This window comes from Anolis sagrei, chromosome 3 (assembly GCF_037176765.1).
Source record: "Anolis sagrei isolate rAnoSag1 chromosome 3, rAnoSag1.mat, whole genome shotgun sequence".
Taxonomy (NCBI): domain Eukaryota; kingdom Metazoa; phylum Chordata; class Lepidosauria; order Squamata; family Dactyloidae; genus Anolis; species Anolis sagrei.
Window position 1 is genome coordinate 250,914,797 of NC_090023.1, and position 16,069 is coordinate 250,930,865.

The following is a 16,069-nucleotide window of genomic DNA, read 5'->3' on the forward strand; positions in this document are numbered from 1 at the left end:
GGATCAGCTGCACAGATTATTGGACTTGACCTGATCAAAAGTACAGGTTCTAGAAAGATTTTGTCAAAGATAGAGACATAACTGTTTAGAACAAGCGCAGCCAGTGGAAAACACAAGGCTTGTGGAATACAAGAATGCCATCAATGACAAGTCTGTGGACTCCTAGAACTTCCAGAATAAAAAAGTTGGGTTTTTTAAAGTGCAGAGAAATGTAGTTCCCTCCGCCCGCCTTCACCACTCTGTATACAATCAGAAAGTATTTATCTTTTGGTTCCAGTCTTCTTCCTTTGCAGTAATGAGGGCCAGGACATTGCTTAAAACCAATATATTAAAATGGAAGACTAGGTTTTTCAAACTACCAGATTTATCATAGATTTATTCTGTGGTTCTGCATTCCCATAATTTCTCTCTAAGTGTTGTGAAATATGGCCATATTGTGTTTCTTCATGATTGCGGAAGCGTCCAGTGGGTGTTGTATCAGGGGTGATAGTTTTTCCTTTGCTCACAGTTCATTTGCTCTGTCATTCCAAACACCTACAAAGTGAGCAATCTATCAACTTAGTCTTGATTGATCTTTGCCAATTATTCCTTTAAAAACAAGCAACAACTACCAAACCCAACCACCAACACGGGATGCTTTGTTTCTCCATATTAAGTTTAATTAAGAAGCAAAGCCCTTCATCTTAAGTCATGCCTATCGCCTTTGTCTTCCTCACCAAAGTAAGATGGTATTTGTACCTGAAACCACTATTTGTCCTTGTGCAATGAGACCATTAAAGCTTTCTCAGCCACATTTGATTTATTTCTTGCGCCAGTTAAGGTCCAACAGCCTTCGCAACTTCTTTTGCCTCCAAGGGGAAGGGATAAGGTCAAACAACAATGCAGGAATGGAGCCCCCTTTTCCCTCTTCGCTGAACAATGAATCATGGCTTTGATTTTTCAGACCGGCCAGTAATGCCTTGTAATACATGGGTGACACTGCTGGTTTCTTCCAAAGGTTGCTATTAAAATGGTTGGGTGATGGCTGGCTTCCAGGTCTTCTGGCAGTGCACACAACAACGCAGTATTTATATTCAGGCCTGGCGGTACTGAGTGATGAAGAGATCGTCTCCTAAGAGGGAAGTAAAAGGTTTTGAGGGGAGCACAAGGCTGGCGCATAATTGAGACAGAAATTGATTTGCTCTAAGACTTAATGCTATTAAAAGCTGCTGGCTTCAGGGCAGCCGTTTGGCGTGAATGAAAAAGCTTTTCAAAATTATTGATAAGGAGGGATGCAACCCCTCTGCAGAGAACTTGTCAACAAGGCGAAATAAAATAAATGAGGGCCTTTTTGTTGCTTCTGCGTTGTGAGGGCACTAGGCTGGAGGGCGACTTGGAAACACTGATGCAAACGGTTGCAGGATTTACAAGCTTTGTTAGTAACCATTCATGTTTTTATTGTGGAGTCTCAAACATGCACAAATGGCTAGTTGGGCTTGCAGGAGCAATAGAAACCTTGGAAGCAGGTGTGGTGTTTTGATATGACTATTGAGGAAGCCACAGGGAGGAGCGAGCAAGCTTGTTTTCTGCTTCCCTGGAGACTAGGACATGAAACAATGGCTTCAAACTACAAGAGAGGAGATTCCATCTGAACATGAGGAAGAACTTCCTGACTGTGAGAGCCGTTCAGCAGTGGAACTCTCTGCCCCGGAGTGTGATGGAGGCTCCTTCTTTGGAAGCTTTTAAAAAGAGGCTGGATGGCCATCTGTCAGGGGTGATTTGAATGCAATATTCCTGCTTCTTGGCAGGGGTCTGGACTGGATGGCCCATGAGGTCTCTTCCAACTCTTTGATTCTGTGATTCTGTGATTCTATTGGATTGGGACTCTGGGGGATCGGGGTTCAAATCTCACTCAGCTATGGAAAACCGCTGGGTAACCTTGGACAAGTCATACTCTCTCAGCATCAGAGGAAGGCACTGAGTAATCTCCTTTGAATTTAACTTGCCCAGACAATCCTATGATAGGATTAGCATAAACTGAAGTTGCCTGGAAGGAGGCATATACATTTTTTTAATTTGCATCTAAGGCATAATGAACACTGCTACCCAGGTAGCAGGCCCAAATTTCTTAACCTCAGTCTTCTTTAGCTAAGGACTTTTTTTCATATCAGGAGTGACGCGTGAAACTGTGAAACTCACACCAGAAGCTAAGGACTATGATTCCCAGGTTTTTAATCTCCACTTATTCATGAAACCCATTAAATGAGCTCAGGCAAGTCATACTTGTATCACCCTCAGAAAAAGGCAATGGCAAACTTCATATGAAAAAAATGTTGCCAAAAAACCCTATGATAGGTTTTCCTGAGAGAGACCATAGGTTGGAAACAACTTGGAGGCACACAAGAATGCCTAATTAAATTAGCAAGGAGGAGAGGACAATACTGTTGATCTTGCCAGTAATCTCTGGGAAAGCAAACTGCTGCAGCCTCTCTTAGGCTGTGTTCTTCCTTATTAATAGATATTTTGCTTCAATTTTGCTTGTTTCAGGCATCTCTGGACCATTTTAGCCCCAAGAGAGGCCTTAAAAAAACAGCAGAAAGAAAGTAGGAGTCATTTTTCTTCACTTTTTTAAAACAGCCTTATCAAAATTCTGGGCACCACAATTGAAGAGAGATGTTGGCAAGCTGGAACGTGTCCAGAGGAGGGCGACTAAAATGATCAAGGGTCCAGAAAACAAGCCCTATGAGGAGTGGCTTAAAGAGCTGGGCATGTTTAGCCTGAAGAAGAGAAGGCTGAGAGGAGACATGATAGCCATGTATAAATATGTACGAAGAAGTCATAGGGAGGAGGGAGCAAGCTTGTTTTCTGCTGCCCTGGAGACTAGGACGCAGAACAATGGCTTCAAACTACAAGGAAGCAGATTCCATCTGAACATGAAGAAGAACTTCCTGACAGTGAGGGCTGTTCAGCAGTGGAACTCTCTGCCCCGGAGTGTGGTGGAGGCTCCTTTTTTGGAGGCTTTTAAAGAGAGGCTGGATGGCCATCTGTCAGAGATGCTTTGAATGCAGTTTTCCTGCTTCTTGGCAGGGGGTTGACTGGATGGCCCATGAGGTCTCTTCCAACTCTATGATTCTATAATTCTAAATTGGACTAGCCTCCTCCCCCTAGTGTTGCGGGCATACCCCCATGCTACCTGGATACTATTTTGTGGCATTTCAAAATCACAAAATGGGGCCTTCTTTATCTGGCAGAAATGACCTCTATACACCCTAGAAGTGATTTGCATTTTTTTAAAAAATAAATAAATCCATCTTAGCATTATTTTTCTCCACACAAGAGTAAGACAGTTTGTAGGAGATGGGAAGAAAGAGAAGAATGGGAATAGATATTGCCAGTCACCCTGACCTGTCCCTCAGCTCTTCCCTTTCCACAGAACAATGCCCTCCTTTAGGATACCCCACTCCACTATTCTTGTGGTTTTCTCTTTGGATAGGTAAGAAACACTCCGTGACTGCTAAGGATTTCCAGTCTTCATTGGGCTGCGATTTTGAAAAATATTTTCCTGTTCATTTGGTTTCTGTTTCACCTCTTTCCCAAGACTAGAATTCATGGTCACTCACAGCAAGATTACTTTTAAAAGACACACTGGAAAGAGCAAAAATATATAACACTGAAAACAATTCCATCCCTTGCGCTTTTTTTTCTTATTGTATTTCTGCAAACCTGTGGTTTCTCTCCAGCTTGTGGAGGAATAGCTTGTTGCTAGGTGGTCCTGTTTGGTCTACAAAGTTGTCTGTACTCAAGGAGTGAGTTCAGCATTGGTAGAAGTGATGATGATGTTCCAGAGTCCTGGAGTAGTGCTTAAAATAGGTTCCCGGGCTGGGGTGGCATATGTCCAGGACTGAACTGTGGCCAGCCTTGGATCACACTGAGATGATCAGCAGTGGGTCAAGGCAGCCCAAAGAAGACAAGTTTTCTTCCTTTGTCCCCCAACACAACCTGCTATTCCTCATGTAGAGCTCTAGATGGCACCCAAAGGCATTTGTTTAGGCATTTTACAGCTACAGAAGTTCTATACTAGTAGAGGCAGAACTTGGCAGGTTGAGAAATGATCCATGGGAAGGAATACATTTCCACCTGCCATGGATGGTCAAAGGATGTGGAAGACAAAAATAGATTGTCCAATCAAGCATGGTTCATCTTGTCTTGTAGATAAGAAAATAAGCTAGAATGATATCTTATACAGGCTGGGCATCTCTTATCTGGAAATCTGAAATCTGAAAAACTCCAAAATTTGAAATTGTCCACATGGGTGGCTAAGACATTGAAATATTTGTTTTCTGATGTTTCACTGTACACAAACTTGGTTTCATGAATAAATTATTTAAAATAATGTGCATAAAATTATATTCAGTCTATACGATGGATATGAAACTTTAGTCCCATCTCCATGATATAGCTTGCAGGGGTCTCTTGGAAAATTATGCCCAAAAGTAGCAATCACTGAGAGGAGGTCTGCAATTGTGGTGATCCTGCTTTCTAAGTGATTCAAGTCAAAGTGACTTGGGAGTTGTTGACTCAGTCATGCTGCCACTTGCCTTCCCTCTCAGATCACAAAGTTCTCTAGTCTCTTCCAATGTATGAGTTATATCATCATTATAAAGGAAGAGATGACGTTGCATTAGAGTTCCATGGAAAAGCAATTCAAGAAGCATCTCTGGACTCTGATTGAGTTGGCAAAGGAACAAGGAAAATACAATTTTAGCCCAAAATTTTGGCAGTTGTGTGGAGGTTGACTGCTTATTGCTCTGGGAGCTTATTGAGAAAATCTGTATGTCTTCATAGATAGAGATTGAAATATGCCTCTGATTTTAGTTGGGGAAAGGGTCTGTGCTGTATTTAGCAAAGCTTGGGGGGGGGGATAACCAGGTAGACACAGATTAGGGGGAAATAAGACTTTGTTGGCTAATTGGTTGGTTTTGGACTGCACTCCTGAAATCTCCCCCAATATGTAGGCTGGGAGTTGGAATCTATAAAAGTAATTTTTAAACTTTGGCGAGACTGTTTCAAGATACTTATCTAATACTGGGTGAAGCAGATCTCATCATTCTACTCAGTCAGGACTGTGCTGAGCTTTTCTTCTTTGTGGCTTTGAAAGACAAATCACACAAAGCCTAAGACTCCATGGCTACTTTCAAATAAAGCTGTCAAGAATAGTGCATGTAAATTAAGCATCATCGTTTGAATTAAGAACATTCACACAAGAATTTCTTTTTGATAATTTTATTTGACCAAATAGTTTGAGCAACTCAGTTCTTGTGGGTTTTTTCGGGCTATATGGCCATGTTCTAGAGGCATTTCTCCTGACGTTTCGTCTGCATCTATGGCAGGCTTCCTCAGAGGTCTGCTGGAGCTGGGAAAAAAGGGGTTTATATATCTGTGGACTGACCAGGGTGAGACAAAAGGCTTTTGTAAGTTGGGCTAGGTGTGAATCTTTTCAACTGACCACCTTGATTAGCATACAATGGGCTGACTGTGCCTGGAGCAAACTCTTAATGAAAGGTGCTTAGAAGTCCCTGCCTGTTTTTCTCTCTGCTGTTTTAATTTTAGAATTTTTTAATACTGGTAGCCAGATTTTGTTCATTTTCATGGTTTCTTCCTTTCTGTTGAAATTGTCCACATGTTTGTGGATTTCAATGGCTTCTCTGTGTAGTCTGACATGGTGGTTGTGAGAGTGGTCCAGCATTTTTGTGTTCTCAAATAAAATGCTGTGTCCAGGTTGGTTCATCAGGTGCTCTGCTATGGCTGATTTCTCTGGTTGGAGTAGTCTGCAGTGCCTTTCATGTTCCTGGATTCTTGTTTGGGCGCTGCGTTTGGTGGTCCCTATGTAGACTTGTCCACAGCTGCATGGTATACGGTAGACTCCTGCAGAGGTGAGAGGATCCCTCTTGTCCTTTGCTGAACGTAGCATTTGTTGGATTTTCTTGGTGGGTTTGTAGATTGTTTGTATGTTGTGTTTCCTCATCAGCTTTCCTATGCGATCAGTGGTTCCCTTGATGTATGGCAGGAACACTTTTCCTCTGGGTGGATCTTCATCTTTACTCTTGTGGCTTGTTCTTGGTCTTTCAGCTCTTCTGATGTCTGAGGTGGAATATCCATTGGCCTGTAGAGCCCAGTTGAGGTGGTTCAGTTCATCTTGGAGGAGGTGGGGTTCGCAGATTCTTTTTGCACGGTCTGCCAAGGCTTTAATGGTGCTTCTTTTTTGACTTGGGTGATGGTTGGAGTTTTTATGTAGATATCTATCTGTGTGTGTGGGTTTTCTGTAAACGGTGTGACCCAATTGTTGATCTGGTTTACGGATGACTAGGACATCTAGAAAAGGCAATCTTCCTTCCTTTTCTTTTTCCATAGTGAACTGGATGTTAGGGTGGATGCTGTTAAGATGTTCCAGGAACCTGTTGAATTCTTCTTCTCCATGGCTCCAAATGGTGAAAGTGTCATCCACATATCTGAACCATATAGTGGGCTTTTTGGTTGCTGTTTCAAGAGCTTGTTTTTCAAATTGTTCCATGTAGAAGTTAGCTATGACTGGGCTGAGAGGGCTCCCCATAGCTACTCCATCTTTCTGTTCGTAGAATTCATTGTCCCACTGAAAATAGCTGGTGGTGAGGCAATGGTGAAACAGCGCCGTGATGTCTTCTGGGAACCTCTGGTTGATGAGTGCCATGGTGTCTGCAACTGGGACCATGGTAAATAGAGACACCACATCGAAGCTGATCAGTATGTCATTTGTATTTAGCTTGAGATTGCTGATTTTTTCAATGAAGTGGGCAGAACTGGATACATCACGGACCATCATCAACCTGACAGACAGACAACTCTCTGAAGACCAAGTATCCATACTAGCGAAAGGAGGAAACTTTGCTGTAACCGCCACCAGGATCCCAGTAGAAAACATCATTGCCAATGTCGAATCAGCAATTTACCGCCTCCCAGAGGAGGAAGCAGAAGAAGTACGAGCGGAAGCAGCAAGGATCCTGAAAAAGGCAAAACTCCCCTCCAGTAACATTACTAGGAAGGAAAGAGAAGCCATTAGAGACCTAAATTCAGATCCTGATATCCTCATTCTGCCAGCAGACAAGGGGAATGCCACAGTCATCATGCATACAGAGCAATACAAGGAGAAGATCAAAAAACTCCTGGACCCTACTATATACAGAAAACTTAAGCAAGACCCAACTTCCAAAATAACCAGAAAAACCAACACTCTAATTAAAAACTCCTCAGTCAACTTCGACATACGACAGCAGCTATGTAAATCGGAAGCCCTTCCACCCAGGCTTTATGGACTCCCCAAAATCCATAAGGACTCCACCCCACTCAGACCAATCGTGAGTGCCATTGGGTCCCCCACATATGACTTAGCCAAATTTCTTGCTGCACAGTTACAAAGCCACATTGGGCTCACAACACACTACATCAAGGACTCAGCCCACTTCATTGAAAAAATCAGCAATCTCAAGCTAAATACAAATGACATACTGATCAGCTTCGATGTGGTGTCTCTATTTACCATGGTCCCAGTTGCAGACACCATGGCACTCATCAACCAGAGGTTCCCAGAAGACATTACGGCGCTGTTTCACCATTGCCTCACCACCAGCTATTTTCAGTGGGACAATGAATTCTACGAACAGAAAGATGGAGTAGCTATGGGGAGCCCTCTCAGCCCAGTCATAGCTAACTTCTACATGGAACAATTTGAAAAACAAGCTCTTGAAACAGCAACCAAAAAGCCCACTATATGGTTCAGATATGTGGATGACACTTTCACCATTTGGAGCCATGGAGAAGAAGAACTCAACAGGTTCCTGGAACATCTTAACAGCATCCACCCTAACATCCAGTTCACTATGGAAAAAGAAAAGGAAGGAAGATTGCCTTTTCTAGATGTCCTAGTCATCCGTAAACCAGATCAACAATTGGGTCACACCGTTTACAGAAAACCCACACACACAGATAGATATCTACATAAAAACTCCAACCATCACCCAAGTCAAAAAAGAAGCACCATTAAAGCCTTGGCAGACCGTGCAAAAAGAATCTGTGAACCCCATCTCCTCCAAGATGAACTGAACCACCTCAACTGGGCTCTACAGGCCAATGGATATTCCACCTCAGACATCAGAAGAGCTGAAAGACCAAGAACAAGCCACAAGAGTAAAGATGAAGATCCACCCAGAGGAAAAGTGTTCCTGCCATACATCAAGGGAACCACTGATCGCATAGGAAAGCTGATGAGGAAACACAACATACAAACAATCTACAAACCCACCAAGAAAATCCAACAAATGCTACGTTCAGCAAAGGACAAGAGGGATCCTCTCACCTCTGCAGGAGTCTACCGTATACCATGCAGCTGTGGACAAGTCTACATAGGGACCACCAAACGCAGCGCCCAAACAAGAATCCAGGAACATGAAAGGCACTGCAGACTACTCCAACCAGAGAAATCAGCCATAGCAGAGCACCTGATGAACCAACCTGGACACAGAATTTTATTTGAGAACACAAAAATGCTGGACCACTCTCACAACCACCATGTCAGACTACACAGAGAAGCCATTGAAATCCACAAACATGTGGACAATTTCAACAGAAAGGAAGAAACCATGAAAATGAACAAAATCTGGCTACCAGTATTAAAAAATTCTAAAATTAAAACAGCAGAGAGAAAAACAGGCAGGGACTTCTAAGCACCTTTCATTAAGAGTTTGCTCCAGGCACAGTCAGCCCATTGTATGCTAATCAAGGTGGTCAGTTGAAAAGATTCACACCTAGCCCAACTTACAAAAGCCTTTTGTCTCACCCTGGTCAGTCCACAGATATATAAACCCCTTTTTTCCCAGCTCCAGCAGACCTCTGAGGAAGCCTGCCATAGATGCAGATGAAACGTCAGGAGAAATGCCTCTAGAACATGGCCATATAGCCCGAAAAAAACCCACAAGAACTGAGTGATTCCGGCCATGAAAGCCTTCGACAATAGTTTGAGCAACTTTGTCAGAAAGGTTTCATGTGTGTGATTTGAGGAAGATTTTTAAAATTAAATGTGCATGTTTATTTTAGTTTGCCTTGTCCAAAACACCTTTGTTGTGTCTCTCTGATATGATCTCATTCTCATTTTGTATTAGATTAATTTTGCCAGTTGGAAAAAGAAGAAAACTCTGCTCTGTATAAAAAAAAGGTCTTCTGCCAGACAGCAGATAAACAAGTTGACTGTTGTGTAGAGCTGTTCGTTTTATACAGTCAAAATCTGAAATATAGCACAAAGGTGGTTGATTTATCATACAAATTATTCCATTTATAGTTAGATTAAAAACAAAAATTAGATTTTGTTAGGATCTTAATCTATGTACAAACACATGTTTGTGACTTGAAATTAACAACCTATCCCAAAGCAATGTTTGTCTTTTCTCTTCCTTGAACTGAGTTCCAAATTAATCTGATGTCTTGTGATTGGGTTTATGGTTCATTTTCTCGCCCTCTCTTTAATCGCATCTACACTGTAGAATTAATGCAGCTTTACGCCATGTTACCTGCCATAGATCAATGCTATGGAATCCTTGAATATATAGTTTGATGAAATACTAGCACTCTTTGGAAGAGATGCTAAAGATATGCAACTTCCATGATTCCATAGCATTGAGCCACAGCAGTTTGACTAGAAATCAGAGATATATTTAAATCCCCATTCAGCCCCACTTAGACGAGGCACGCTATCCCCAGTGTAAGAGGAAGGCAATTCCACATCTCTGAATAAGCCTTGCCAAGAAAACCTTGTGATGGGGTGGCCATAATCTGGAGTGAATTTTAAGGAACAATAAATGGCTTGCTCTTCACCTTGAAGTTAAGGAGAATTTTATTTTAATTTTTGCAAGATTTAGGTCCTTCAGTTTCAAGAAGACTGCAAAACAAAATCCAAGTGTGTTGCCAAGTAATATGCAAGCCCAGTCAGTTATTTTCTAATAAACTTTACTGTTTAAAATGTTATTTGATATGCAAACAAGCTGGATGCATATGCGCACACACATAGGAAAAGTGAAGCCAGATAAAACTGTAATCATGTTTAATACGATACCTAATAATTGTATGTGGTATGCCATGATTAGCATTTACAGTTGAGTTTAAAGTATTATACATTGCTATCAGGAGTTTGGTGTTTGGTTATCAAACAAAGGGGCTCTCAGGTTTTGTTACAATAGTCACAGAAAACACATAATAGTGTCTAGATGAAAATAATTCTTTAAAGTATCACAGAGCCAAATTGATGTTATTACATTATATTTTCCTCCTGCATTGCTTATGCATGGTAAGGTATCTGTTTTGGTTCACCTTTGTCTGAAATGAAATTCTATACTTTTTTGAGTTAAATGTTCCTTTAAAACAGTGGTTCCCAACCTTTTTTTATACCAGGGAGCACTTGAACAGGGACCATTTTGACCAGGGACCACTCTCCAACAATAATATCAAAAGGGTTGTGAATTAGTTTTTGGTCAGCTTTAGATTTGGTTTGGTTATTTGGGTTCAGAAATTTGCATTGGATAGACCACATCAGGTTTAGTTTCTGATACAGAACACATGCCATCCAGTAGTCTCCATCTGCTCACCCACATAAAACCATATTTAATAATCTAGAGCTGATGTGGTAATAGTAATATTTTGTGAGTAGTCAGCCTCTCCCCAGCTGACAACCCCATTGCCATGGCACTATAAGAGGGTTTCACAAGATAAGTCACTCTCATTGCCACATGGTTTCGAGGCAACGATATAGTAATAGTGAGGCAGTGGACCATATTTTCCTTCTTGCAGCCCACTGGTGGTCCACGGACTACAGGTTAGGAACCACTACTTTAAAAGGTTTAATGTCAGTCTTTCTTCTTACAAAGAGGAGGGAAAAGCACTTAAGGTGACTAAAACTTAGCTTTGACATAGGAGGGTGGACTTAAAAATCATTTCCAAAAATATGTCAGAGACAAGTTGAGGAACAGTAACCACTGACCCATATTCAGTAAAGAGGAGGTTCCAGGTTCAGCTGTGGGTGTCTTGAAAAAACAAAACAAAACAAAAAAGCTAATAAATAATATCAAAACAGTCATCAAGAGTTCCTGAAGAAAAGCATGATTAAACTGTTGGCCTAGACATGCCAACAAATGTTCTGTATAAGGCAGCTTCTTTTCCTATTCTTATGATTTCTTCACTTCAAAAATAGAATTAAGAACTAGATCAAAAGCAAAGATTTGACATCACTTGCTCAGTATAGCAAAAGATATCAGATCTAAAGCATATTTGAGTTAGATGCATTCATATCTAAGGCTATCAGCAATAATAGTGGATTAGACAACTTTTTACCTTCCACTGGCTGGAGACACATCTCAAGATGGTTATTTGGTTCATAAAGATTTATGATACAGCAAAGAGATGATCTTCGGGGACTTTCAGTGCCCTAGAGGATGCCTATTGCTGTACATCTACCTATAGGAAAACAGTAGGTCATTTCTATACTCTCTTTCACTTCTGACCAGAAAAAATGGGTGTTTTGGGGGCTCCAGCAGAGAAAAGGTTGGGTTTGGAAGGGTTTGAATAGGAGTCATATGGCACTTATTCATGTGCAATACATCTTCCAATCCAGGATCTTGGACCTGATTTTAAAAAAAGGCAACCTCTGTATAGTTTCTGTTCATGCTAAACTGAAATACATTATTGTTCACAGCTTGCCTTCCAGGCTGGTATGGCAAGAACTGCCTAGAGCATTGCAGCTGTCAAAATCAAGCTACTTGTAACCACACAACTGGATACTGCCTATGCCCCAGAGGTTGGACTGGAACAACCTGTGAACTTGGTACATTCCAACAAGGATTTTAAACTTTGCTTGCTTTGTTTAATTAATTCATTTGCTATCCAGGACCATCTAAAGTTCTGGTGGTGAGCAATAATCACATTAGTTACATTTCATCTTACTGAAACTGGTGGATCTAGCCACCAAGACTGATTTCTTATTCATAACCAGGAAGTGAAACTTTGTTTTTCTTTTTTATAGAGTGTGAATCTGGAAAATATGGGGAGAACTGTCAGATGAACTGCAGTTGTAACAATGGTGGAGCATGTGATCATCGTTCTGGGAAATGCAATTGTCATCCAGGCTGGATTGGAGATCGTTGTGATATCGGTAAGTCGTCTGATTTCAGTGTTTTTAATACAATGACCAATAACAATCCCTTTTCTTAGTGTAAGTTCCTGCATTGTGATAAGCTTCCTGTAATACTGATTTCACATTATTTTGTGATGATGTACTGTTTCTGCAGACTCAAATCCTCTCTTTCACACCATTTTTGAAAGGAATACAGAGGTTGCCGTTCTAACAGTACTGAGACAATTCCACTGATTTTTCTTACAACTTCAATAAGATTCCGCCAAAAGAATGAATTCAGGGTTTCCATCTTAAAAAAACATTATATACTGAATCAACGGTTAGGGTTCACTCTCCTCTTCTTTTTTTCTGCCCTTTCAGGTTTGGTGACTCATCTTCCTTTTTCCCCTCTCAAGGTATGCTTTACTTTCCCTTTTTATAGATCTTTCATTCTAATGGGTTTGTGCTATATATATGTAATCCACTCTCCCCTCTTTCAATGGGACAAGTTAATAAAACACTTCTATCTCCACTTGTCATGGGCAATTTCATCCCAATATTTTCCTCCTCCTCTCCTCTTCCTCTTCCTCCTCTTCCTCCACCACCACTACTACTCCTTCTCCTCTTCCTCCTTTTCCTCCTTCCATTTCTGTATCTATAGATTTCTAGAATGTGTTTATTTCCTTTCACCCATCCCACAGTCAAAAATCAGGACTGACTGTCAAATCCTGGGCAAGAGTCATATTTTTGAATGAATATAGTTTGTTAGAATCTAGATTTACTGAAGTCTTTACTGAAGTCCATAGTCCAAATCCTAATGTATACAACTATGCAGGTTTCTAAAATAATTATTTTCAAGATGAATTGCATAAACTCAGAGGATCTGAAGTTCTTGTTGGACTATAGCACCCATTATCCCTCACTGCTGGTAATGTTGGCTGTAGATAATTGAAGATGGGATCTTACAACATCTGGGAGCACATACTGTAAATTCTATGCTTCTGTTATAAGTATAGGGGATTGATGTATATACTGTAGTGTCTGTCCAATGTTTCCATTTTAGGCTCTTTTGGGCGATGACAGAGACCAGTTTTGCTAAAGAGGGAAACAATTATATGGTGTTTTACACCCTCTGATGAAGATTCTTCATTTATTATATATTTTTTTCATTTATCACAAGTAATACTGCATGCATACATGTTGAGAATACTGCACATATACATATACATATATACATATAATACTGCATATATGTTGAGAATACTGCACAGTTCTCCAAACTGAGTTGTGTAAAATACCTAAGCAGGCTTGCGTGCATACACATTAGTTATAACTAAGCAATAGAGACATTTCAGGCATTCTCAAAGCATTAAATCACATGTGAATGTCTCCAGTCACCAGATGTTGCACACTTGTGATATTATTATAATGTTTTGTCTTGTGACAGGCAGACTTCTCAAATTACAGATGCTCCACATGTAAAAACATTAGTAATTCCAAGGAGCTGTGTTCATAAATTTTGGGCTCTTTAACTGAGTTGGTTGAAGGTTGCACTGCAATTATCCTCCTGTTCATAAAGAAAAAAGGAGAGACAGACTATATTAAGTTGTATATCTGATTTTTCTCTCAGTTTGTCCAACTGGTTATTTTGGCCAACAATGTGAGGAACAATGTGACTGTGAACACAGCTTCTCCTGCCATCACCAGACTGGAATATGTCACTGTGAAAAGGGGTGGAGAGGAAAACGGTGTGATAAACGTAAGTTCCTGTTTGTTTGTTTTTTGGCAGTGTGCTTACTTGAAATCTCACTGACCTAACATAGCTGAAATCTCACCTCTTGCAGCTTTTTAATAAATGAGAGCTAATGATCACTAATACATCTTCTGCATAAGCAGCTGGAATCCCAGCTATGAAGTGGAGAAGTGAAGCTGGTTCCCAAAACATTTCATTTTAGACAACAACAAAACCCACAATTGTTCACTAAGGTTTAGAAAACGTGATAAAACTACCCTGGGACTTGGGGCTTAAAATTGTTTGTATTGATGTTATATTTTTAGCAATCTGTGTGATTTCTTTTCATAACTATGTACAAATAGTATACTTGAAGAAGTGATTAAAATGTTTTCAGTAGTACCCTAAGCAGGAAAGTCAATATACTGTAGTCAATAAAAACATTTGATTACTTATAGTAAAACTCTCTCCAAAACAGTTTGTAGATTCTTTATTATAAGTTAGAGCTACTTACTGGTTCAAATCACGTGATTTAGGAATTTTAATACTGCAATATTTGAAAAGGAGATCCAAAGGTGGCAACAGAATAATTTATAGAAGCTCAATATATGGTGCTTTAGAGAGATGTTGCCATGCAGAAGATGGTGTGTGTGTGTGGGTTAGGCAATAGACTCACTAAGATCTGTGCAAATGCTTGAAAAAATGGGTTAAAGTTTCTCCAAAAGTATCCTCATCATGACACCAAAACATGACAAGAAGATGAGCAATATTCTGCCTTAGGATTTCTTATGTTTCTCAGTCTTGTGAGGCATTTTGATGTAGAAAAACCACTCGCAGAATCCATGCATATGCTTGAAAAATGTACACAACTAAAAATGCTTATATTTGAATATGTTTTTAATTTTATTGTAATATTATTTTTAATCTTGTATATTTTAATTATATCTTTGCCACATTGTTTGATACTATATTATTTTCTGTATTTCAATCTGCATAATTTGTTTTACCATTATATTGCACATTCTATTTCTATTCTTCCATCTCTTCCTCTGTGTGTGTGTATCCTCAAACACATACACACACATGTATATTCTAGATTATATGTCTTTGGCAGGACACAGTGCTTTTGATTGTTTCAGTTGTAAGGAGCCATGTACATCAATCAGTAATCATGTGCAATCAGTAGATGACAGATAGATAGATGATAGATAGAGATTATTTAAAATAATCAGTAAAATAATATTAAAATGTATCGTAGTAGAACACATATAGAAAATATATATTTTCCAAAAAAGAGCACAAATAATATATAAATGTTGTGTGCAGAAGAAGTTTTGTAGAACTGAAGTAAGATTCAGAGAAGTGCAACAGAGCTGAGTTTGGTAAATGTTCACATTTGTATCTCTCATTCTGTCTTCTCTCTCTTAGGCGGCTGAAGTGCGCAGCAATAAATGAATAGTAGTAATTCCATGGGTTAATGATACATTGCTTTCGGTTGTTTAGTCACTGAACTTCCTTACATCAACATTGATTGTTTTGAGATCTAAAAATAGCTTCTCTCTGTAATGTTCATAACTCTGTAAACATCTGAATAGTTCACACCTCCATTATTCTGCATTAAAGTTCCCTACCTTCATTTTAAGGTGAAAACATTTCCTGCTTTCTTCACCCATTTATACATTTGGGCCTTTATATTTGTGGTTTTAACTTTCATGGTCTCCAGGAATCTTTAGGCCCTCCCGTGCAACCAGAAGTTGACCATAGAAATACCTAGAAATGTGTTCTGTTAGGGTTTCTTTTAAAATATTTTTCCACTTTCACTGGGGTCCTGTGTCCCTAACCCCAACAGGACTGATTTATAACTTTTAAGTTCAATAACACTATAGGGCACATCTGAGTCATATTATTTAAGCATATCTGTACTTCCTACAAAGAATATTTGATTTTTGTTTGGTGTTTCTCCAGCTTGCTTGCCTGGCTTCTATGGCAATAGCTGTGCTGAGCCTTGCAAATGCCCTTCAGAAGTCTCTTGTAACCATGTTAATGGAGAGTGTGGCTGTCCTCCAGGTTTTGCGGGCAGTGGATGTGAAAGAAGTAAGTTATCTCTGTCATGAAGGAATAAGGTTCAACATATCACATCCAAAGGAAGCATTGTGTATAAAGAAATATCT

General features: G+C 39.9%; 1 protein-coding gene across 11 annotated transcripts in view; it reads left to right on the top strand.

The window, feature by feature from the left end:
- The window catches only part of LOC132770524 (multiple epidermal growth factor-like domains protein 6), a 267,021-nt gene that overhangs the window by 218,396 nt on the left and 32,556 nt on the right, over window positions 1-16,069 (top strand). For 7 of the 11 annotated variants that reach the window (XR_010909523.1, XM_067466032.1, XM_067466033.1 and 4 more), the window contains 4 exons: window positions 11,750-11,878; window positions 12,077-12,205; window positions 13,797-13,925; window positions 15,864-15,992. Coding sequence is in view for 10 of the 11 variants with exons in the window: in XM_067466032.1 (XP_067322133.1) it covers window positions 11,750-11,878; window positions 12,077-12,205; window positions 13,797-13,925; window positions 15,864-15,992 (516 nt within the window). In the remaining variant the exon portion in view is untranslated. Of the gene's footprint in view, window positions 1-11,749; window positions 11,879-12,076; window positions 12,206-12,547; window positions 12,583-13,796; window positions 13,926-15,863; window positions 15,993-16,069 lie in introns of all 11 variants that reach the window. The other 4 variants (XM_067466038.1, XM_067466037.1, XM_067466039.1 and 1 more) reach the window with 2 other exon arrangements.